At 50.6% G+C, this 22,055-nt stretch overlaps 7 protein-coding genes across 7 annotated transcripts; 4 read left to right on the top strand and 3 right to left on the bottom strand.

Moving 5' to 3' along the window:
- Window positions 1-153: 153 nt before the first annotated feature.
- On the top strand, window positions 154-2,762 carry ALT_6714 (acetyl/propionyl/methylcrotonyl-CoA carboxylase subunit alpha; the record flags this gene model as incomplete). The annotated part of the gene is made up of 5 exons (XM_033561870.2): window positions 154-305; window positions 359-557; window positions 614-711; window positions 762-2,385; window positions 2,697-2,762. The coding sequence occupies 5 exons, from the start codon at window positions 154-156 to the stop codon at window positions 2,760-2,762; spliced, it is 2,139 nt and encodes a 712-aa protein (XP_033417761.2).
- A 1,962-nt stretch (window positions 2,763-4,724) lies between these two features.
- On the top strand, window positions 4,725-6,013 carry ALT_6713 (D-arabinitol 2-dehydrogenase [ribulose-forming]; the record flags this gene model as incomplete). Its single annotated transcript, XM_033561869.2, has 4 exons — window positions 4,725-5,136; window positions 5,199-5,268; window positions 5,351-5,776; window positions 5,833-6,013. 4 exons carry the CDS (start codon window positions 4,725-4,727, stop codon window positions 6,011-6,013), a joined length of 1,089 nt encoding a protein of 362 aa, XP_033417760.1.
- Window positions 6,014-6,669: 656 nt separating this feature from the next.
- On the bottom strand, window positions 6,670-9,235 carry lysF (homoaconitase LysF; the record flags this gene model as incomplete). The annotated part of the gene is made up of 5 exons (XM_033561868.2): window positions 6,670-7,058; window positions 7,121-7,219; window positions 7,272-7,574; window positions 7,631-9,167; window positions 9,230-9,235. The coding sequence occupies 5 exons, from the start codon at window positions 9,233-9,235 to the stop codon at window positions 6,670-6,672; spliced, it is 2,334 nt and encodes a 777-aa protein (XP_033417759.1).
- Window positions 9,236-10,936: 1,701 nt separating this feature from the next.
- Window positions 10,937-12,610, top strand: ALT_6711 (GATA-like domain-containing protein; the record flags this gene model as incomplete). Its single annotated transcript, XM_033561867.2, has 4 exons — window positions 10,937-11,042; window positions 11,103-11,260; window positions 11,327-11,822; window positions 11,913-12,610. 4 exons carry the CDS (start codon window positions 10,937-10,939, stop codon window positions 12,608-12,610), a joined length of 1,458 nt encoding a protein of 485 aa, XP_033417758.2.
- Window positions 12,611-12,960: 350 nt separating this feature from the next.
- On the bottom strand, window positions 12,961-13,617 carry ALT_6710 (MARVEL domain-containing protein; the record flags this gene model as incomplete). Its single annotated transcript, XM_033561866.2, has 1 exon — window positions 12,961-13,617. The coding sequence occupies one exon, from the start codon at window positions 13,615-13,617 to the stop codon at window positions 12,961-12,963; it is 657 nt and encodes a 218-aa protein (XP_033417757.2).
- A 1,562-nt stretch (window positions 13,618-15,179) lies between these two features.
- Window positions 15,180-16,952, bottom strand: ALT_6709 (uncharacterized protein; the record flags this gene model as incomplete). The annotated part of the gene is made up of 2 exons (XM_033561865.2): window positions 15,180-16,084; window positions 16,151-16,952. 2 exons carry the CDS (start codon window positions 16,950-16,952, stop codon window positions 15,180-15,182), a joined length of 1,707 nt encoding a protein of 568 aa, XP_033417756.2.
- A 2,391-nt stretch (window positions 16,953-19,343) lies between these two features.
- Window positions 19,344-21,525, top strand: ALT_6708 (putative histone deacetylase complex subunit cti6; the record flags this gene model as incomplete). Its single annotated transcript, XM_033561864.2, has 4 exons — window positions 19,344-19,954; window positions 20,175-20,459; window positions 20,535-20,791; window positions 20,849-21,525. 4 exons carry the CDS (start codon window positions 19,344-19,346, stop codon window positions 21,523-21,525), a joined length of 1,830 nt encoding a protein of 609 aa, XP_033417755.1.
- Between the last annotated feature and the right edge of the window lie 530 nt (window positions 21,526-22,055).

Here is a 22,055-nt window from a genome sequence, read left to right as displayed (position 1 = left end):
CTTCGGAAGAACCTGAGCCAGGGCCTTATTTTTCTTAAGACTCCGGAGAGCTCCTCAAAGCTACTTTCGCTCGTATTTGAACTATGCTGAGAGTCTTGAAGAATCTGCACATAAATTCAACATAGGGCTGTTTAGCAGCAGCAATTCGTCGCTATGGCTCTCTCGTCTCTTCTCCGCATTTCTTCCCGCATGGGCCCGACAGCAGCTCGACGGTCACGAAGAGCAGCATCCACGGCCGCCAGTACTCATGTGCCACAGAGGAAGCTGGACTCGGTTCTTATTGCCAACAGAGGAGAGATAGCATTGTATGATTACGATGGTTTGACGTTTTATTTACCTCCACTGACCAAATTGATAGACGAGTAGGTCGGACGGCCTCTCAACACGGTATCAAGGTGACAACGCTATACACGGATCCCGACAGACATGCACAGCATGCGTTGAGCTCGCCGTTTGCATTTAACCTCGGCTCAGTCTCTGCATATCTCGATGGTGACCGCATCATCGAGATTGCGAAGAGAGAAGGCTGCCAAGCGATACATCCCGGTTACGGTTTTGTAAGTGTCTACCAACAAATAAACGATAGCTGTACACTTATCATTGTTGTCTGTAGTTGAGTGAAAACTCAGAATTTGCGCGGAAATGCACAGAAGCTGGTCTAGTCTTCATCGGTCCCCCATGGAAAGCAATCGAGGATATGGGAGACAAGAGGTATGCCGATCAGGGAAGTCCATCTTTTACCCCTCGCTAATACCTTGAAGCCAGTCAAAGAAGATTATGACAGCTGCAGGTGTACCTTGCGTTCCTGGCTATCACGGCTCAAATCAAGACGTGAACTTCCTCGAAGCTGAAGCCGATAAGATTAAATACCCCGTGCTTATTAAAGCAGTCAAAGGTGGCGGCGGGAAAGGGATGCGTATCGCCAGGTCTAAAGCCGAATTTCAGGCTCAATTGCAGTCTGCAAAATCAGAAGCCATGAACTCGTTCGGAGACGACCACGTCCTGGTCGAGAAGTACATTACAACACCACGTCACATCGAAGTTCAGGTTTTTGCTGACAAGTACGGGAATTGTGTCGCTCTGGGCGAGAGAGATTGCAGCATACAAAGACGGCATCAGAAGATCCTGGAGGAGTCACCCGCCCCCCATCTACCTGACACGACCAGAAAAGATATCTGGGCGAAGGCGAGAGCTGCGGCGCTGGCCGTAGGCTACGAGGGCGCCGGTACCGTCGAGTTCATTTTCGACAACGACACCGGCGAATTCTTCTTTATGGAGATGAATACTCGGTTGCAAGTTGAGCATCCCGTGACAGAGATGGTCACCGGTCAGGACCTCGTCCACTGGCAGATCAAAATCGCGGAGGGCGCCCCTCTACCATTGTCTCAGGACCAAGTTGAAGCTGAAATGGCTCACCGCGGACACGCCATCGAGGCTAGAATATACGCAGAAAACCCGGACCAAGGTTTCATCCCTGACTCTGGCACTCTGCTGCACGTCCGCACTCCTGCGACGTCAGACGACGTCAGAATAGATGCAGGTTTCGTGGCTGGAGATGAAGTGTCAGCTCACTACGACCCAATGATTGCAAAACTGATCGTTCGCGGTGCCACCCGACAAGAGGCAATCCGCAAACTAGCAGCCGCCTTGGAAGAATATGAGGTCGCAGGCCCTATCACCAACATCGAGTTCATCAAATCCCTCTGCAGAAGCCCAGATTTCATCAAGGGCGAGGTGGAGACGGGCTACATTGAAAAGCACCGCGATGAATTGTTCGTCAAGGACCCGATTGAGGATGAGGTCCTTGCACAAGTGGCGCTGGCTTGTCTACACCACAACTCCGAATCAGCGACCGGAAAGCAGGCAAACTTTGAAGGGTCCGCTGTCGGATTCACCCCCAGCTACCAAGTACGAGAGATGACACTAGCAGAACTGACTCCGGGACGGAAAGATGGCTCAAAATTCAATGTTCGTGTCAAGCAGACTGGCAACAATGTGTTTGACATCGAGGTTGGCAGTCGTGTTTTCGAGCAAGTGACGAGCCACAGCGATCCCGCGTCCAAAGTCGTGACATCCTTCTTTCCCCACACTCGACTTGACACAACTGTGATACAAGACGGAGATTCCATCGTTGCGTTCCAGCGAGGCAACCAATACCGCCTAACGATCCCACGGGCCAAATGGATGGAAAAAGCATTGGGCATGAAGGATGTCACCAACAGTGTCTTGGCCCCAATGCCCTGCAAGGTGCTGCGCGTGGAGGTCAAGGCAGGCGATGTTGTGGAAAAAGACCAGCCGCTGGTTGTGATTGAGAGTATGAAGATGGAAACAGTAATTCGCAGCCCTCAGAAGGGAACCATCTCCAAAGTGGTACATCAAAAAGGGGTAGGTCACGCGTCTCTTTTTTCTTGCGTTTTTGCTTTTATTATTCTCGTTACCCCTGCGCATCATTCCCGTTTATTAATCGGTCACTTGACTGATGGCGTGACACTCTTAATTAATGGCCTGGATCTCGGCCCGTTGGTTTGGCGCCAAGTCGGACCAGGATCGTTGGAGTTTAGGAGACTTGGAGAGCTGTGACCGAAGCACAGACCCTCACATCAAGCTTCGAGAACACTTCCCCCTGTGCTTCCAGAACTTGCGCGTTTTTGACCTTTCGTTTTCAGGAGTGGTAGATAACTAACGTGTTCTTACAGGATCAATGCAAGAGCGGCACTCCTCTGGTCGAATTCGCAGAGGAAGGTGACGGGACTTCCAATTGATGCCCCAACTTTTCATTGGAACTTGGATATGACCGATTGAGGACAGACATTGTACTGTGTACATCGATATGTTTTGCCAGATTCCCTTTTGGGCGTAGACGTCTGCATTAGATTCAAATATAGGAGCTGTATATGCTGTAAGCTTGTCATGAGTCGGCATGTCTGCTGTCCGCATCAAATTGGACTAGTCAACACCCTACATTGATAGGTATTGTTTAAATTGTTCCGCCCTGATGACTGTCAATAATAAGGTAGCGAATAGCACAGCTGGGAAGCATCACAAAATCACTAAAAGTAGGTACAATTCAGAAAACTTGAGAGGACCCTGGTCACCCTGGCGGAGCGAAGGACGTGGAAGCAAAACAAAGCCACAAGAGGAGTGTGCGGCTCCATTAGAAAACGGGACGTGCGGGGGAAGTTTAGGATGTGGTCATTATTTACCGAGTCCCCAGCTGGGGACGAACTACGAAGAACCTTATGGAGTAGCGAATCCACCGGGCACTACTCCACTTCCCCAAAGTCCTTAGTTCGAATGATGACACAAAACCGGACAGGATTCTCCCAGGTAAACAGTAGACTATTTCGTACTCCTTAGTCCGCTCAATCCCTCTTGTGCTACGGAATACAGTGCTTAGACTTTGTCGCGACAGGATATCAGCTAAGATGTGGCAAATAATTTAAGTGATGTCCTCATCTTTGATGTCCATTTGCATATATTTTCAGAGGAGGTAGATAAGTATCAGTAACCGAGTACATGCAGGCTGCAGCGGCTAGCTTGCCATAGATTCAAATCTAGCATTGGCAGGCGTGCAGGTTATTCAAGATTGAAGTGCTCGACGTATGTTTTTACTTTTTCTTGATTAAGAAGAGGTTGTGGTAAATATCGAATGGAAAGTTTCTGTTGATAAACATCGACCATAATGGATGACTCGGTGGCGGTAATCTTTTTCTACTGCTCAGTCGACAAATCTAATGGTATTGTTGAATTGAGTTTTTGTCGAGATTAGTGCAACTACTACCTTAGTGAGGTACTATGTTTAGTATTTTAGGTCTAGTGATTATTGAAGGTAAGGAAGGTACAATATCTTTCTTACTTCTGATGGCCAACATTGACTTTGGTACGACTTGTTCTCGTTCACAACCATGCGAGGGTAGATAGAGGATACGTCTACGAAGATACTCCTTAGAAATGCTAATACTAGTGAGAACACAAGAATAGAAAGATAATAATAAAATTAGAAGCAACAAATGAATACAGGAAGATGGATGATGGGTAGAATCTTCTACGAGCCGGTGAAACTTCGCGAGGATCGAGGGGCCGTGTTGGAGTCACGCGGTAAGAAAAAGAGCAGCGCGCCGACGAAGCCGGGATGCCTAATGGGTAGAAACCCCCACTGCATGGCAGATCTTGGTCCGGATCGCAGTATGGCGGTTGGGGTCTGGCCCAGCCTTTTTCCATGACTGCCTGACATCGTGCAGAAACACTTACAAACAAAGGAAGAACTGCTCAGAAAGAATAAAAAACTGTTCCAGAAAAAGAAATCTACGAATGGGAAGTTTTGTCCTGAATCATACGCCAGTCATCTGGGTCACACCTGCAATTTCTTCTGTCTGACTTGTCTGTTCATTCGGATATCCTGTTGTGGTGCTCCATTCAAGGTACTTATTTCACCGCAATCGCTCCAGCTTGTGTATATACCTCTCTACACAGCAGAGTAACTAGATATCTTTAATTGATAGTTGTACCTAATACACACGACTAACTGCGTACTTACTATCTCTCCCTGGCTACACTTACATTGCCCAGCTCCTCCATTTTCTATTTTCTTCTTTGCCTCTCCTTCTCTCAAGCCTTCTTTCCCTCTGCCGGCTCTCTCTTTTTCCTCCCTGTCCCATCCCTTTCTCCTGGGAACAACATCCCGCCAAGCACAATCTTCTATCCAGGTATCTCTCACATATACGATGTTCAGATCCACGGTCGCTCGACAGGCCGCGAAAGCTCTCAGTCAGAGCCCTCGCCCTGCTGCAATCGCTGCTCCTCTCCGGTCTTCCGCCTCTAACACTTTCTTCCGTCCCCTCTCGTACACAACTCCTCGCGCGAAAGATGGAAAGAAGGATCCCGAAGATTCTGAGGTAGAAGGAAGATTCGCGCGTACTGATGAGAGTGTTGTAATTGAATACCCCAAAGACGCGGACATGCCCCGTACTCCGATCGTCCAGGGCCGTGGAGGAATGCATTTCAAGCGTACCCTTGCCCAATTCTCCCTGGAAAACAAGGTCAGCTTGGTGACAGGAGGAGCCCGTGGTCTTGGTCTGGTCATGTCTCAGGCGCTTGTTGCGTCCGGCTCTGATCTGGCCATTGTTGATTTAAACCGTACGTTTCAGACGATCAGTTGCATCAGATGCATTTCAGAAATGGCAGCTAATGCGCCGCAGGAAAGGAAGCTGAAGAGCAGGCTCAGAAGCTCGTCGAACAGTTCAAGAAGGAAAATCCGGGCTTGGAAGTGTAAGTCAATTGGCGGGCGTCAGCCATTTTGTTCAGTAGCAGATCCTAACATCTTTCTTTTTTTTTTTTTTTTTTCGTCTAGAATGCCCAACGTTACAGCTCACTACGCCGACGTGGCCAACCCTGACTCTGTAAATAATGCAATTGCGGAAGTTATCTCGAAGCACGGCCGCATCGATCACCTCGTCACTTCCGCTGGTTTTACCGAGAACTTCGATGCCATCTCCTACCCCTACGATCGCATGCAAAAGCTCTGGGGTGTCAACGTTGATGGTACATACTTGTTTGCAATTGGTGTTGCAAAGCATCTCATGGAACGCAAGGCACCGGGCAGCATGGTTCTGATTGGAAGCATGTCCGGTGCAATTGTTAATGTTCCTCAGCCCCAGGCTCCTTACAATGCGGCCAAGGCTGCCGTGCGTCACCTCGCTGCTTCTCTTGCTGTGGAGTGGGCTGCTCATGATATTCGGGTTAACTGCATCAGCCCTGGATACATGCTGACTGCTCTGTAAGCCACCATCTTCCACTTCATATTCTGAGCGACAGGCTGACGTCAACCTCTAGGACCCGCAAAATTCTCGACGAAAGGCCGGATCTGAGAGACAAGTGGACCTCTCTCATTCCTGTCGGAAAGATGGGCACTCCTGAAGACCTGATGGGCGCCGTGACCTTCCTCCTCAGTGACGCATCCAAGTACATTACTGGTGCGGATCTCCGTGTCGACGGTGGATACACTTTGACCTAAACTGGAAGTGTGACTTGTCACTTTATGTCGATGCTATATTTCTTGCAGCTGTTATGAAGCGATGTACGGGACTTTTGGAAGCGCTATAGACCGGTTTGATTTGATTTGTTCCTTTCGGTAGTGAGCTGCCACTTAATACCTCATCCGGTTGTATTACGAGACATTGAGCGCCTTTTCGGGCTAGAGTACCTTTCAAGCGAAAATGGCATTTTATTTCTTTACCTGAGAACAGAGTTATGCTCTAGTTTCTTTGCTTTTGCATATAATAGACTTGTCAATTGTGTCCTGGTCTGTGATTGAACGGTCATGTCTCAACTGCAAAGTGGTTGAGCTAGACTCCAAAGTGGGTCGTTCTCCATATCAGTGGAGATATCATCAAGGGTAGTTAGTATGGGGGCATGGAACTGGTTCGGTCCAGCCAGTTGTACTGAAAGTACCTCTAGTTGGCGGTCTACTTAGCATACTAATTATTTAAAGACATGAAAACGACATATCTATTCGGACGGAAAACTTCCCCGCCGGCTATTCTAACATCTAAGGGATATCATATCATCCAAACTATCTCCAGGTCCAGGTCCAGGCTCGACACGCAATGCACCCCTGAAAAGTAGAAAAGAAGGGAACTTTTACACTGACAAAAAGGTACATGTACACGATCAAGCCTTGCTAATCTCCTTCTTCACCCACTTCTCCAATCCACCCTGGGCAATGATGTCTTGCAGGTTTGGAGGGAAAGCAGGTACGCTCTGGCTCCAGGTTTCACCGCCCGGACCTTCCTGGACGGTGACTTGGGAGGTGCGCACGTTCCAAGTGAATGTCCACCCCGTGCGACGGGTTGGTTGCTTTTCGCTGCCAAAGGCTTCGCGCAGGCGCTCGACGAGGCGGGGCATCTCGAGGAGAGGAAGGGCGTTGTTGACGGCGTTGCGGCTGAAGGTGTTGCCGATGCTGCCGGCGACGACGAGGGGGAGTTGCTTGGCGAGGATGGAGGTGGCGGCTTGCTCGCGGGAGGAGCCGCAGCCGAAATTGAAGCCGGAGACGAAGATGTCTGTTTACTGGTATTAGACTCTGGGGGATGAAAGGGATCACAAAGAAGGAAAGGTGACAAACCTCCTGCGCGGGCGATGCCGCTAAAGGCAGGATCGTAGTTCTCCATGCAGACCTGCGCCATCTTGTCCTTGGTGACATCGTCCTGGTATGTGTACTTGCCTGTGATGTTCGTTAGCGAAAACAGCGTGATGGTCTGGCTGAGAAGGCTTACCAGGGTAGATGCCATCAGTGCTGATGTTGTCAGCATCAAGGAAGAGGATTTCACCCTCAATCTTCTCGGGGAAGCCGGGAACGATGTCGATCTCGGTGGCCCCGGAGCCGGTCGACTCTTCCGGCATCACGGCCTTGCTCGACGACTCGATCATGCTATCCAGCTGTCCAATGAACTTCTCCATTGCTTCCAAAGTGGTGTCGATGCGAGTGCCGGACTCGACAACTTCGCCTTCACCGATGGAAACGCCGGCCCAGTCCTCGGGGCGCTTGTAGATTCCGGGTCCGCTAATAACACCGTTCACTAGCCAGAGTTAGCGATTTCTTACAGGTAAGGTACACCAATAGATAGTGACATACGTGCACTGGCCGCGACCACTTCAGGACTGGCAAGATAGGCCTTGGCATCAGGGGAACCCATGCGGCCCTTGAAGTTTCGGTTACTGGCCGAGATTCCAACTTCACCCTCCTTGAGGAGACCGGCGCCCAGACCAATACAGACGGCACAACCGGCCGGCAGAGGAATAGCGCCGGCGTCCATCAGGGCTTGCCAGTCACCCGCCTCCTCTGCAATCTTCTGTTCAGCCTTAGAAGCCGCCGCAACGTAGAACTCGACGCCGTCCGCGACCTTCACTGGCCCACCGGTCCTGGCAATGGCGTCCTTGAAGACCTTGGCCGCGGCGGCAATATCCGACGCTCTCGAGTTAGTGCAGGATACCAAGTAGGCTTTGTCGATCTTCAGCTTCTGCTTCTCCAGTTCGTCAATGGGGGTGGCGACCTTGACGGAGTTCGGTCCGGAAACGTAGGGCGACAGGGTCGATAGATCCAGGTACAGGTATTTGGCGTACTTGGCGCCACGGTCAGCGACGGTGGGGTTGGCGAACAACTCGTTGATACGTTCCTCGGCAAATCGGCGCGCCGTCTCTGTGCGTGATGCGGTAGCGGCCTTGTGTCTCAGCCACTGCTCCAGGGTCGAGTCGATGGGGAACAGTCCGGTCAGCGCGCCCCATTCGGTGGTCATGTTGGCGATGGTCAGACGGGTGTCGACAGAGAGACTCTTCATGGTCTCCTCCGAGCCAGTGAACTCAATGGCGTAGTTGAGAACCTCGTCTTTGTTGAAGAGACCTGACAAAGCGACAATGACGTCCTTTCCGGTGACACCATCAGGGAGGGTGCCGGTGAACTGCACCTTTGCGATAGGGGGGACCTTCCACCAGGTGCGGCCGGTAGCCCAGATAGTCGCGGCGTCGGTACGGACCATGGGAGTACCGAGACAACCAACTCCGCCGTACATGTTGGAGTGACTGTCACTAGCCACAGTGACGGTGCCGGGGAAGGCATATCCCTCCTCAATCATGATCTGATGGCCGACACCGTGACCGGCTGGGTAGAAGTCGATGTCATGCTGGTTGGCAAACTTCTCAATCGATTCGTATTTCTTCAAGTTCTTCTCGCTCTTGTTCTGGACATCGTGGTCTAAGGTCATGACAATCTGATCGGGGTTGTGGACCTTGGATGCGCCAATTGCCATAAACTTGAGCGCGGTAGGCCATGAGTTGTCGTGGGTCATACAACGATGGGGGCTCAGCATCACATAATCTCCAGCCTTGACGTATTGGCCTTCGGCGAGACCTAGGGAATACGCCTGTACGATCTTCTCGGTAAGGGTCTGGGGAACGCGGGGGGCGGCATCGGGGGCGAGCCAACTCGATGGCGAAGGAGACGTTTGTGTCGTCGAGGATGCTGCCTCAGCGTAACAGCGAAGGGATGTAGTGGCAAAGGATCGAGGACGAGATAGAGACAGGGAGGTGGAGGAGGTTGATAATGAGATCAAAGGTCGACCGATAACGGGGGCTCGCGATGCTCTGCACCGAAGCAGCAAAGATCCGGTGCGTTTCTTCAGAAGTCAGTCATTGAACAATAGTATGGAAGAAAGGAAAAGAGTGCAGGAGGACCTACAAACATCGTGAGCTATATTTAAAGATACAATGCAAATTGACCAAGAAAAACAAAAAGAGGGTATCCCAGAAATGGCCAAAGAACGAGAACCCCAAAGGGAAAAATTGAGTCACGACCAGAAAATCGGGCAATTATTATTCGGTATCGCACCCGATGCCGGACGCAGCATCCGGGGTATCTTAATAATCAACGCTCACTGGTTCGTCCATCGGTGGTCTGGCTTCCTTGGTGCCTCAGGTATCTCTGATAAGCATCCTGGAGGCCTACAGTTATCCAACTCCAGCTCCACAACATAATGGGGACGATTCCCCGGTCATCAACGATAATCGGTGAGACATTGGATGATTCTAAGTGTGTATCACACTGATTGAATTTGTATAGAGTCCGTCATCCAGGCAAATCCGGCTACCTCCTTGTCCCGTCTTTTCATCTACGAGATTGGTCAAAACGATAGATGAGCCGTTAGGACGCACTTGGCTGATTCTTGGTTGATTTTATGTCCAGTTGGAGGATTGCCTAGTCTACCTGATATAAGTAGGTACCTGCCGCCCTCCTCGAATCATCGTCTAGCCTTCTAGAATGTTTCCTTCTTGTTGGACCGTCCTCGTCCCATTCCCCATCCCCGTTCGCCTCACCATCATAGTCTCATGATTGACTCTAGCGAACTCCTGTTCCTTACTTTTTTTTCTAAAATCAAGGATCCAGATATCACGTTGTCAAAAGAGCAACAATGGATGGATCTCAATCCGAGTCGCTCCGAAACCCCCGGAAGGTAGAAATCAGGAAGTTTTTTTGAGCTGGGGCCGCTTGATGACATTTCCTGACGCTGTTTTGTGTTAATCATGATCCCCAACACGACTCTTCTACCACTCTCGTCAAATTCAAATTCAAGTAGTTCAACATTTCTCCACAACAGAATAGACTGTTTTAAGTTTGTTTATATCCCTCTCTTTTCATGTCTGCCCATCTATTGTCCTCTCTTGTAAGATCTTGTGAATCTATGCGAATCCTAGCCACATATCTCGCATTGTTCATCAGAATATCTCATAGTAATCTTATTCTGGACCACGACTTCTCTGGATTCTCTCATCCAGGTCCTTTCTGCCTTTTCGTGTCCTCCTCCACGGAATGACACTCGTCTTGTTTCTGTATGTAGTTCAGAACGACTAATCCTGGCAGCACTGTCTCGCATTGTAGTCCTGGGTGTGAGGAAACTTACAGATATACAAACAGAATCCAATATATCTGCCCTTCCCTCTTCTTGGAATACCTCTGCAGCAATTTACCCAGTGTCATTGATTGAGTCCTCGGTGCCTGATTCTCAGATGAGAATTGCAGACAGCTGTTTGTACTTGTTGATTCTTAGTCCTGTACTATTAACTGATCCTCACCTCACCTCAGACCTTCAGCTTCCTGCCACCTCTTGTGTTTGTTCACCTCAGTACTGTCTGGTTTGTTTATGTTAAAATTCACAGCCAGGCCTGACATCCCAGCCCCCTCGCGATGTCTTGTTTACAGACGTGAATATTCATATTCGTATCGGTCCTGTGGCATTCGAGACAACAGTCTGATATCATCGTATACAACTTGTTTGGACCTGGTCTGACGCTTCTCCCAATTGTTCAGACGATGGGCAGACTCAGATGAATTTCTCTCTCCAACTACTCTACGTCTACCTGTTCCATCTCAGAGAGTACAATGTCCACCATGGAGGAACTTCCTGAAGGCTTGCTTTCTACTACAAAGACTCTCCCATCGTCGTTTGATGATTCGATGCCAGTGCATGTTCAGGACATTACGCTCTTATGGAAAGGTACCTCTTCTTGCTCCTTAAGATTGCGCCGTTGACCCAGTGACTGATCTATATGATCAGCCTACAATGTCAAACCTTCAGCGCTCGAAGGGATCATTGGATATCGATTGGCGAACTTCTTTTGGAGGATTTGGAGTAATGACTGTCTTCGCATTTCTCTTCCCGGCGCGACTGTGGCCAAGTTGTTTATGCGCATCTCTGGGTCTACTGCATCAAAAGTGAGCGAGGTACTGGCCATCTTCGGAGTGATTTGTCGTTGTTGTTCTCCCGCTAATTTGAGATAGGTTCCATCGAACACAAATCCATCTCTGAGGAAGAACAAGAGTGAGGGGAAGTTACCAGAGCGTCTCAACAACCGGGCAGCTCATAGAGGGCCTCTGCAGTCCATTTTGAAGAAACCCAACGCCGCTCCGAAAGAAACACATAAAACGGCCCGTTGGCTCATAACAGACGACACTGACAATAGCAGCACTTGCGAAGCAGTAAACTCAGCAACTCCAACAACTGCTAGCGCTTCTGCGACAGATGTGCCTACTAGTCGCCATAGTCACAAGAAGACTCAATTTGTCGCGAGTAAGACAGCAAAAGGGTCGAAGCGGCGACCCGTCATCCTTCGTCGCAAGTCCTCTCAGTCGACCTCTGGTGTCAAGTCCACTCGGACTCAAAGCCCGCAGCGTGGAGCTTTCACAAAGAGAGCAGAGAAGGCAGAGGGATATGTCGAGCCCGAGGTACTCTTGCCGGAGCGAGAGGTTACTCGCAGCCCGTCTCCGGAACTGAGAGGTAAGCCCTCTATTCGGGCCATCTGCCTATGTGGATGCCTCGAGCACCGTATGTTGAGCCATCGCGTCGACCTCTAATGGACGCTCACAGAAGCCATACCGCTGCCAAAACACTTTGAAGAAATCATGCCAGGAGAACAGCCTGAGTTGCCACCGAGTTTTCTGACCAATCTGAAACTCCTTCTCAAGCTGAGGCCACGAACAGCGAGTTACAAAACCGCACCTCTCACCATGGGGTTCCGGTCCCAGATTCCCAACAAGTTCCGCGACATTCGCTACCTGTATATTGAATACTACAGGCTACCACCCCGAGCCATCGTTCATGCAGAGTTCCGAGCTCTCTTCCTGAAGAGAATGTGGGAGGAACAGGTCTTTTTGGCCTCCTTCTTGGAGAAAAAGAAGTTGCAACAGCAGCAGGAATCCTTCGGTAGCGAGGGAACCAGCCTTAGTACAACCTTTGAGTCGTCAATCTTTAGCAATTCGAACGGCAATGATTCAACAGCGCCCACCTCCGTCGACGTCTCGATGACAAGCGAGTACAACGCCAACGCGGCAGAGTCCAACGGCAGCGTCCTTAACGGCGCGGGAGAAATACCCAGATCTTTCTTCCATTATACGCCCTCGCCGCTAAAACGGCTGGAGAGCCTGCTTGGTATGGAGATTGAAGAGCGCCGCAGGAACGGCACGCTCGTATACGAAGAGATTGATCCGGAGGAAGAGAATTTGGGACCAGTGAAGTTGCCCCGGTGTTACTATGACACGCTCAGTGAATGGGACTATCACGACTAACACCTTCCCTTGCTTGTCTGTCCTAACGGCCTGTAATTATGTACTCATGACCACGAATTGCTTACTAGCCTGGCGTTCCTGTTCTCGGGCTGTAGAGACTCATGCATTGGGCATCTGGAGGACTGGGGTAGACGCGAAGAGTTGGGCGTTCCGTGTCAGTGTATTCAGGATATGATTGTCTCCAACTATGAAGTTATCGCCTGTATATCTTCACGTCCTCATCACCCGTATCGTCAGTAAGCTGAGATCGCCCACATTTCTCCATTAATAGGCAGCAAGCACCAGTTCCCTAACCTCCAATACTAGCCAGCAGCATCTCTTTCCTCCAACATCACCAAACAACTCAACATCTAAGGACCAGCCTTCTCAACATCCTCCATCTCCCCCTCCCCTCCCTCCTGTCCCCCCTTTAGCCCTCTCCACCACCTGAACCCAACCCACCCCATGGTAACAACCCACAACCCCAAATTCACCAGATCCACCCAAACCGCATGCCTCATCCGCTTCACCTTATCCCCCTCACTATAATCCCCGATATACATCTTCCCGAAGATCCCAAACAGCGTCAACCAAAGTACACACAGCACACTCTCCCAGACAAACAGCGGCAGCTGCACTCTCGGCCGCCGCGCCACCGGCGTCCGCCCCTTCATCACAAACGGCAAGACGAGGTAGACGGCTGCTGTCATGGCAGCCAGGAACGCAGTGACGACCGCATACACCCATTTCGCGGGGGCCTTGTCTTCGCCGTGGAGATCCCGTCCGTAGAGGCCTATGACTGTGAGGCCGAAGACGAACTGGATGAAGCGGAGGATGGTATCGAGGAGAGTGATAAGGGGGTTCCGGAGTGTGGTGGAGTCGGCGGAGAAAGGCATGTTGGAGCCGCGGTCGAGGTTGATGCTTTCGGGGTCGGTTGTGGTTGTGGTGTTGGCCGCGTTCTTCTTGGCCTTGTGCTTTTTGGCTTCTTTGACGCCGATGCGGAGGAGCTTGAGGACGATGAACCACATTGGAATAGAACCCTGCAGATCTAGGTTGTGTTGTCAAGCGAGGTTGGTATGTGCTGGTCTTGGGCGTGTCGGCTGTGAATGTGGTATGTATTCGTAGTTGACCGAGCAGAAAGGTTATAATCGCGGTAGAGTCAAAGGAGAGTCTTCTTGACGGGATATTGCGTCCAGCGCAACGAGTAAATATGACAGAGTATTTCAAGGTCTCTCAGAGTCCCCTGGAAGCCGACTTCGTAGATCAAAGACTGTGATGCCACAACCAGACAATGAATGAAACCCCGAGTCTAGCAACGCTCAACTTTTTGAACGACAATTGACAAAGAGAATATGAATGGAATCTAGCCAGAAGAATAAAGGAAAAAGTAGAAAGACTGTTGTGTGAATGCCACTTGTTATTCGTCTTGCTCTGACACTGACTCTTTGGTCTTTATATACCTATCGCACACAGCTTTGATACAGACTCTCTTTCAAAGCCGACACAATACGTTCTTTGTCATTTCAACCATTTCTCCCAAGACTTCTCTTCCCATCCATCAGATTGATCTTGCTGGAGCTGTCCTGAAACAGACTGCTCTGTAGCATGACGGCGCCTGGCTTTTTAGCTTCGCGCGCGGCTAAGCTGATCCCGGGCCTCAAGGATCATTCAATGCGACAAACGACAGTAAGCCGTTGTTTCAGACGCTGGGATAGACAGAATTGAGTCAATCGGCTGATTGGTTTTTGCTGCAAGCTCAAGATCCATGTCAAACTGGGCGGCTGTAGTGGCGGCGATCTGCTAAACTCAGCTCGTGTCATCGGAAGCGCCAACAGCATCGACTGGTTGACAGTTTCTGCTTAAATCTATTTATGGCTCTGCACAAACTTCTTCTTCATAGACGGAAACACGATCAGACATCCTGGACGGTCCAGGCAAGATGTGATCTCTTATGGGCCTTGTCCAATCGAGTAATTAATGCACCATATCAACCCCAGACGGTATTCACATTGCTAGACTCTGACACTGATCGACTGATCCTGCCGCTCTAACTCAACAAACTCTGGACAACTAACAATCTGTAGCGCCAACCAACGACCCAAGATGCACCTATCCATGCTGGTTGTCTCTCTGTAAAACCAAATACGAGAACCCATAATTCCACCGACTATCCTGCCGTTTCAAAACCAACCGAACATGCGACCCCCATATGCGTACTAGAATGCCATGGTCCTCCAGGACAAAAAAGGACCTGAACATAACTAACATAGATGCAAGTGCAGTTTACCCGCCGGATTCAATGCTTCGTGACGTTGTCGTGATGTTCATCATGATATGTGATTGGAGCGGGGATTTCATAAATGCAAAACCTGCGGAAAGACAGCTGAGAGAACAAGGCTAAAACTTAAACTAAGCAAAAACAAAAGGGAAGGAGAGGATACTCGACGCGAAAAAGCATTTGAAACAAAGGAAAATGAGCAGCGACCTTCATCATGGGGGTAGAGATACACCATCGGAACGGCCTCGGAAATAAAATCGTTCGGAAGATGCTGCGAAAGGTGTGTATCCCCAAGGCCGTCCGCGCCCATTGTCAGGGTGGCCGAGTACTCGCCGCATCTACGCTTGCCTGCATATGCGGCGGGGGAGTCGTTGGCTTGACCAGATGTCCGGGCGGCGGCGGCGTCTTGAAAGAATTGGGCGGTGCAGGCGGTGGCATAGGAATGGGTTCATCGTCGTACTCATGACCTAAATAGTCGTCGTCATGCGCTCCATGGCCGGTGACAGAAGAATGATCGACGGATGCGCGATCGTATCCTTGATCATATACTGTCTGGTGAGCCGCCGCGCTTTTCGCCGCATTCTTAGTGGCCTTCTTGCCCTTGCGGCCCTTCATCTTGGCCTTTTCAAGCAGTCTCTTCTTCTCCGCCAGTCGCTTCCGCTCTTTACGATCCTTGATCTCGTATTGCCGAATTAAGGCCTCGGGTGGCCGACCAAAAATGCTTTCGTACTCGCAAAACTCGCAGATCCAGATATCTTCGGGACTCGGGGGATGATGGAGATTAGCATACTGTTGCTGAATCTTGCGTTGACGTGCTGCCAATGCATAGATGCTTCCCGGTGACCGCCTCTTCTTCTTGCCTGTAACGGGCGACTCGGCACCAGGGGCTTGCTGCTGAGGATGTGGTTGTTGATTGCCGTGCGCCGTCATACCCGGGCTTGTTTGGGTTCCTTGTGTGGAGATGCCTCGCTGAGGTTGGCTTGTCGGGGGGAGCGGTGCAGACGAACGCTGCGGTGCGGGATACAGACTTTGTGCCTGCAAAGCCATACCTTTTGACGAATCAGACTCACAGGTGAAAGTGAATTGTGTCTTGGTTGGTGTTGTTTGCTGTTCAAGCAAGCTGGTACCCGCCTGGCCTCGTGGGGGAGAGGAAAAGGCCGCAGCGTTCGCTATGGCGGCGGAAATGATACCCTGGTCCGATTTTGCTGTCGGGTCACCTAAACACAGAGTGAGTGAAAATCACCGGGATGTGTTAAATTCCAAAGGGGAGGGATAGAAAGTACCTGCGGGCGCCGACGTGGACAACATGCCATCCCGGCGACCTGCTGCTCGGGTCGCGGGCCAGCCAATCTGAGAATGGACCGACAGGGAGTTTCTTGACGGACCATTGCGAGATGGATGCCGCCCAAGACGACCTCTACCGGGACCCGAAATACCACCAAGTCCAGGAGACGCGGGGCTGCCGGTACCATAATACGTGCCAACGTTATTTACCTCGTTGACCGGGGTAGACGACGCCTGTGCGGAGCTTGACAGCCCCATGTTCGCGAATTCAGGGGAAAGCGTGGAATTATGGCTTCCCAAATTGCCGGGGGTGGGGATTTTGCGCTTCTTCTTGTTGTTAGTGTTCTCGAAGGCATCATACCCGTCGGGACCTGTCGAGGAAGACTTGATCGGTGATCCTTCTACCTTGCCAGAAGGTGCATGCGGTTGAATTCTTGTAGTAGACGGCGAGAGAGACGACCCGCGAAAACCGGCACTTCGACGAACCACAACCGGACCGTCCTCGTCACCGCTCTCTAGATCAAGACTGTTTTCATAGGTGTGGTGTGTTTCTCGCTCGGAAATATGATCATGCGCGTCCGTGGCTAGACTCTGTTGCACGTAGACTTTGCTGTCATTCACCACCTCTCCATGGTCCGCAGAGGATCCGTAGAAGAGTTGGGTCGCTGGGGGTGCGGGAGGGTAGAGGATCGAGTCGGCGGCCTCGGGCGATAACCGAGACCGTAGGGTCCGTTTAGGAAGGGGCCGAATGAGCCTGTCCGGATAAACAGGCGACGGAGTATCTGGAGCTGAGTTATACATCCCATCTGCAGGCGGACAGAATCAGCAACGGATCTAGCTGGCAGTGGTCTTCTCTCCTCTCCAAGAACTCCCCATGCACCTGGTGCTGGACCGGCATGATGAGACGTCCAGAAGAGAAGACATTCTTGATGAGAGGAACATACTCAACGTAGCAGTCATCGTCATGCAGGTATCTCAGCTCAGTAACCGTCGACGACCACAGCCGAACGGCGGGCTATTTTTTTTCCTGTTCCCTGTCTCCTGAATCACCGTGTCCCACAACTAGGTATCGAAGGTCCTCTGAGACTCCCGGCTATTTCTATTCTTGCTTGTCGACCTCTTCTTCGTCCCCAAAAGTCAGAAAACACTCCGCAGTCAAGAATATATGACGTTCTGCTGGTCGCGTTGCGAATACCGAGTAGGGAAAGAGAGGGGGGTGGGATGAGAACGGAGAGGAACCTAAACCGAAGTAGTTTGGCACCCACAAGTTAGTTGTCACTGTTGGCAGGCCGCCAGAGAACATCAAGAGTAATCAAGACTCGGATAAAGATCAAGCCACAGGTAGCGAGAAAGCCCAAAGCAATCCCGATAGTATTGTTCACGAAGCCTGCTGCAACTTACAAAATGAGTGACTATTAATCAGCACCAAACGCCCATGCAAAATTTTTGGAGAAATAGCCGGACAAGAGGTTCGGGAAAGACCCCAGTAGAAACCTGGGTGTCACAAAGATCTGCACAGACCCAGAAGCTCAGAGAAGAAGTAAATCAGAAAAAGGGATAGTAAGTAAAGAAAGTATTCACAATCGAAAGGAGTTATTGTTAGGGGAGAAATTAGAGAAAGGACGATCGACGATGGAGGGGTGAAATTGACCATAAGAGTAGTAACAACCTATCTCCGTACATGATAGTTCCTTTTGGAGCTGCGGGTTCTCGCCCTGAGGCTCCGATTTGGCGCCTGAGGCCTCGAATAGCACTATACCTCTTCGGGACCGAACAGTCTCCATCGCCAGCAATATACACATTTCTTTTTTTCTATTTCTACAGATATTTCCTTTTCTACAGATATTTCCTGAAGATAATTCGACCATTTCAATGATCGTTTGGCAGGGCGTTCTTTGTTTCCACGACATTCACCGGATACCTAAGCAGTGTAAAGATGCTGTAGCGGATGGCAAGTTCAACGATCAAGTCCAGCTGTTGATTAATGCTACTGGTAGCATCTACAAGCTGTACATCGGAACAGACACCATACCGTGCACTGGTTTCGAGGAGAGCTCTCATACATTGGTTAGCTTATGTGATATTCTCTCCCAGTCTCAAGCGCTCTATGGGCAACCATTCCTGCAGGAACACGCTATGATACTTCTGGAGCTGAAAGCTCATGCACCCGTAGAACAGGAGCAGCAATATGGGGTATCAATCTTCCATAGCTGAACGATATCCTCGAGTTCTTTCAGAGTCCACAAGCAAGGTGGTGGTGAAACGAGGCTTTCTTGTATTGTGACAACATCCGCAAGGATTAAAGTTCCCTGAACAGTCATGGGCCGCTCTCTCGCGACAATTCCTCTAACTACCTGAACAGTAGGAAACACAGTTTTCTCTTTCCTCCCAGTGAATCTACTCAACTCTTCTCTTTTTTTAAATTCGGATCGGAAAGTAGTAAGGAGGCAGGCTGTGGACGTTGTGTGCGGTCGACGATTGATAAGCGGGGTTTTCTGTGTAGTGGAATGAATGGCGGAATGGACGATGCCATCATCGGCTCTGTCAACCCGGGTCAGCAGTTGAGCTCAGTCATACACCATCGCAAGCAACTCTGCTTTAAAAACACAGGCGAGATGTAATCCCAACATCAAGAAGATGATAGCAAGTACTCTGCAATAGTTGACTCTCGAGGTTCGTGGAGCGCAAAAACAAAGCTGGTAGATGGTGAGCGGGGAAAGCCCGGAGAGGAGAGAAAAAGGAAACCCGCTTGCGGTGGTCCGCCTTTTTGATTAGGATTGTTACTGCTAGTACTGCTACTGCTACCGAACTCGCTTTCTCGTCCACCCCATCTCATTCTTCTGCTTCCCTTGTCTCCCTCCCCTCCACCCTCACAAATAGAAATCTGCAGATTATGTAGTCCTCGGCTCAGACTCGGGCTCGCAGACGCTACTTTTTGGATTCTTTTTCAACCTCGTGTCTCAATCGCCAGCTCCTACTCTTTGCCTTGCCGGTCCTTTCGCTCTCTTTTTTCACCTTTCCTACGAGTCGTACGCTGTCCAATCCCAGCTTCTTACCCGCGTGCGACTGCTCGCACATGGGCAGCATCTGGTTATAATTGTGCCTCGCTTGAGTCTTATATACTTAACTTATCCTTAATATTCCCCCCATTGTCAGAATCATTGTACTCCATTCGCTTCGCAGTGCTCCACCATGACTCCTCGTCGCTCTTCTCGTGCCCGCACCTCCCAACCCTCGCCCGCCATCCTTCAGCATACAAATTCCTCCAGCTCGTCGACTTCCTTGACTCGCGAAAGAAGCACTCGATCGAACCATAAAATTTCCTCCCCTCAGAGATCTTCAACCCAACGGTCTCAGTCCATTGATGATGCGGACAGCGCCACAAGAAACGACTACCCACAAACGCGGCAGCGCCAGCGCTCCCGAGGAGATGATGACCATGTGAGATTGAATGGGGAGGAGGAAGATGAGGACGAAGACGGAGAGGGTGACGAAGAAGAAGAGGTTACCCGATGTCTTTGTGGGCAGCAAGACTACCCAGGCCTGCCTCCCTCTCGGCGGGAGGCTCTCGGTCGCAGCGGGGCGGCCGTTGGGTTCAAGGATCAACATGCGTTGAATCTTTCTGCAGATTCATCGGACCTGATGTCCGACGATATCGGTAGCATGTTCATCCAGTGTGATTCCTGCAAAGTTTGGCAACACGGTGGCTGTGTGGGTATTATGGATGAAGCGATGAGTCCCGACGAGTATTTCTGTGAGGAGTGTCGGAAAGATCTTCACAAAATTAAGAATGAGTCCAACGGGTATGTTTCTTCAAACCTCTTTTCTACTCTCATTTCAAGGATTTGCCCTTCTCTGATTTACTGCGTCCACTCGGCCTTAAATTGCCCGGATGATGGGGTCAAGCTCTTCGTTACCCGTCGAGGCTGAGCCAATGTTCTAAATTCTCACGCACCTCAACCGCGATGCTTCTACATGGAATCATGTTTCAACTGTATGGCCGTCGTGCTTACACTTTTGCAGACAATATTCATCGCAGTACCTCCCAGTCGCCCCAGCCCAATCTTCCCCTGCAACCTCCCGTGACTCGTCCCGTGATAATTCGCGACGGGCGAAGGACCCCAAATCACGACAGAGCGAGTCGCTTGCCAACCCCAAACGCAGATCAACCATGAATAGTCGTGATGCGGCTTATGACGAAGAGGAGCAGCTCCGGCGAGCGATCGAGGAGAGCAAGGAAGATACTCAGCCCCCCGCAGAGGACATCGCTCTCCGACGAGGCAAGCGGAGTCGAAGTGACAGCGAAGCGTGAGTTTGATGACGACCCTCCTCCCAAGTAACATTGGTTTTTGGTGCTGCTGCTGACCAGTTTTCCCCGCCTAGTCACAAGCAGGTGACGAAGCGCCAGCGTACAAGTTCCCCTTCACCAAGCGCTATGTCAAAACCAGAGAACACAGAATCCCAACCTGCATCAGAAGATGAGTCGAAGACAAAAGTTAATGGCAACGGCACAAAGAACTCTAGGGTGGCACCGCGGGGTCATCGTGAGAAGCCCATCAAAGAAACAGAAGAACCCGAAACAGATCACGCGGAGATTGCGAGCCGTAAGAAGGGAAAGTTCGAGAGGCGAAATGGTGAAGGTAAGAGCCCTGAAGTTATCTTGGGATTCCTCGTCCTAACACATTCACAACGAGCAGATGCCGACCGTGAGATAGCATCGCCGACCAAAGCCACTGCGGAAGACCCTGAGCCTCCTCAAACTAGCCCGGAGACCGCTGCACCTGCTCCGGAACCTGCTCCCTCCCGTCCGTCAACCCGCAAGTCTGGACGCCCACCTGCGCGACGTGGTGGAAGGGTCGGACGTAATCAATATACGAGGGACCGAGATATGAATGGGGCTGACTCTCCACGACGGGGGCAATCACACGATATCGGTGGGGATTCGCCGAGAGTGGGGGCAGTCAACGGAGCGCACTACAATGTGGATTCTGGAAAACCGAGCAGGCCGCGCTATATGAACCCTCAACGGACTACCATGAACGAGATGAAGAGACGAGTTGCCGGAATCCTTGAATTCATCTCCCGGATGCAGGTCGAGATGGCTGTTGCCGGCGAAACTTCCACCCCTCCCGGCAATGGAGACCAACCAAATGGCTCTCTCACAAAGGCCACGATTGATCAAATCGAGACTGCATTACTTTCGAATACCAACGAAGTGCAGTCAGGGACATCAAGCGTTGATAGCGAAACAGCATCTGGTCAGGCTCCCAAGGAGAAGGAGTTCAAAGATCTGAGCAGCGTTGAAATGATGGATGTCCTCACGCGTCATCTCCTGAAATGGCAACAGGAATATGGCAAATTCGGGGAACGGTGACAATCCTTGTCAACCCTTTTTGACCCGAGGATGTCCATCCTGGATTCGTGTTCATGAGTATAAATGTGCCTCTCTTCTTGGCCGACTTCTACTTGGGGCTCTGTTATAAACGATACCCTATCCATCTCTTCTCTCCGCATGTGGACATGTACAATATGGCTTCTGGATCATCCCTTTTTTGCAACTTGATCGACTTACGGCGTTTTCACGGCATCAGCACATTTCTCTCCCTTGGTGATCCGGTATTTTAATCCTCGGCCTGCGATGTGACATGTTGAATCATCTCCTCACCCTCCGCTTCAGATAATGCTTTCCACCATGATACACTGGTTATGCGTTCGGCGTACGCTTTTCTGCTCTTCTTTTCTTCAGAATCCTGGTAAAGATGCTCCTGGCCAGGCGGCCTTGATTCATCCTCCGCTTTTCTTTATTCCCTTTGCCTCTCTTTTCAGTTCTTTACCTCTTCTCCCTTCCACTTTTGCTATTTGCTTTGGCTACGAGTCTCTTATGCACTTGCAGAGAGGGGAAGG

This window comes from Aspergillus lentulus, assembly GCF_001445615.1.
Source record: "Aspergillus lentulus DNA, contig: Alt12, strain: IFM 54703, whole genome shotgun sequence".
Lineage (NCBI taxonomy): Eukaryota > Fungi > Ascomycota > Eurotiomycetes > Eurotiales > Aspergillaceae > Aspergillus > Aspergillus lentulus.
The sequence above is the reverse complement of the archived record's forward strand: the minus strand, read 5'-3'. Positions and strand labels throughout refer to the sequence as shown.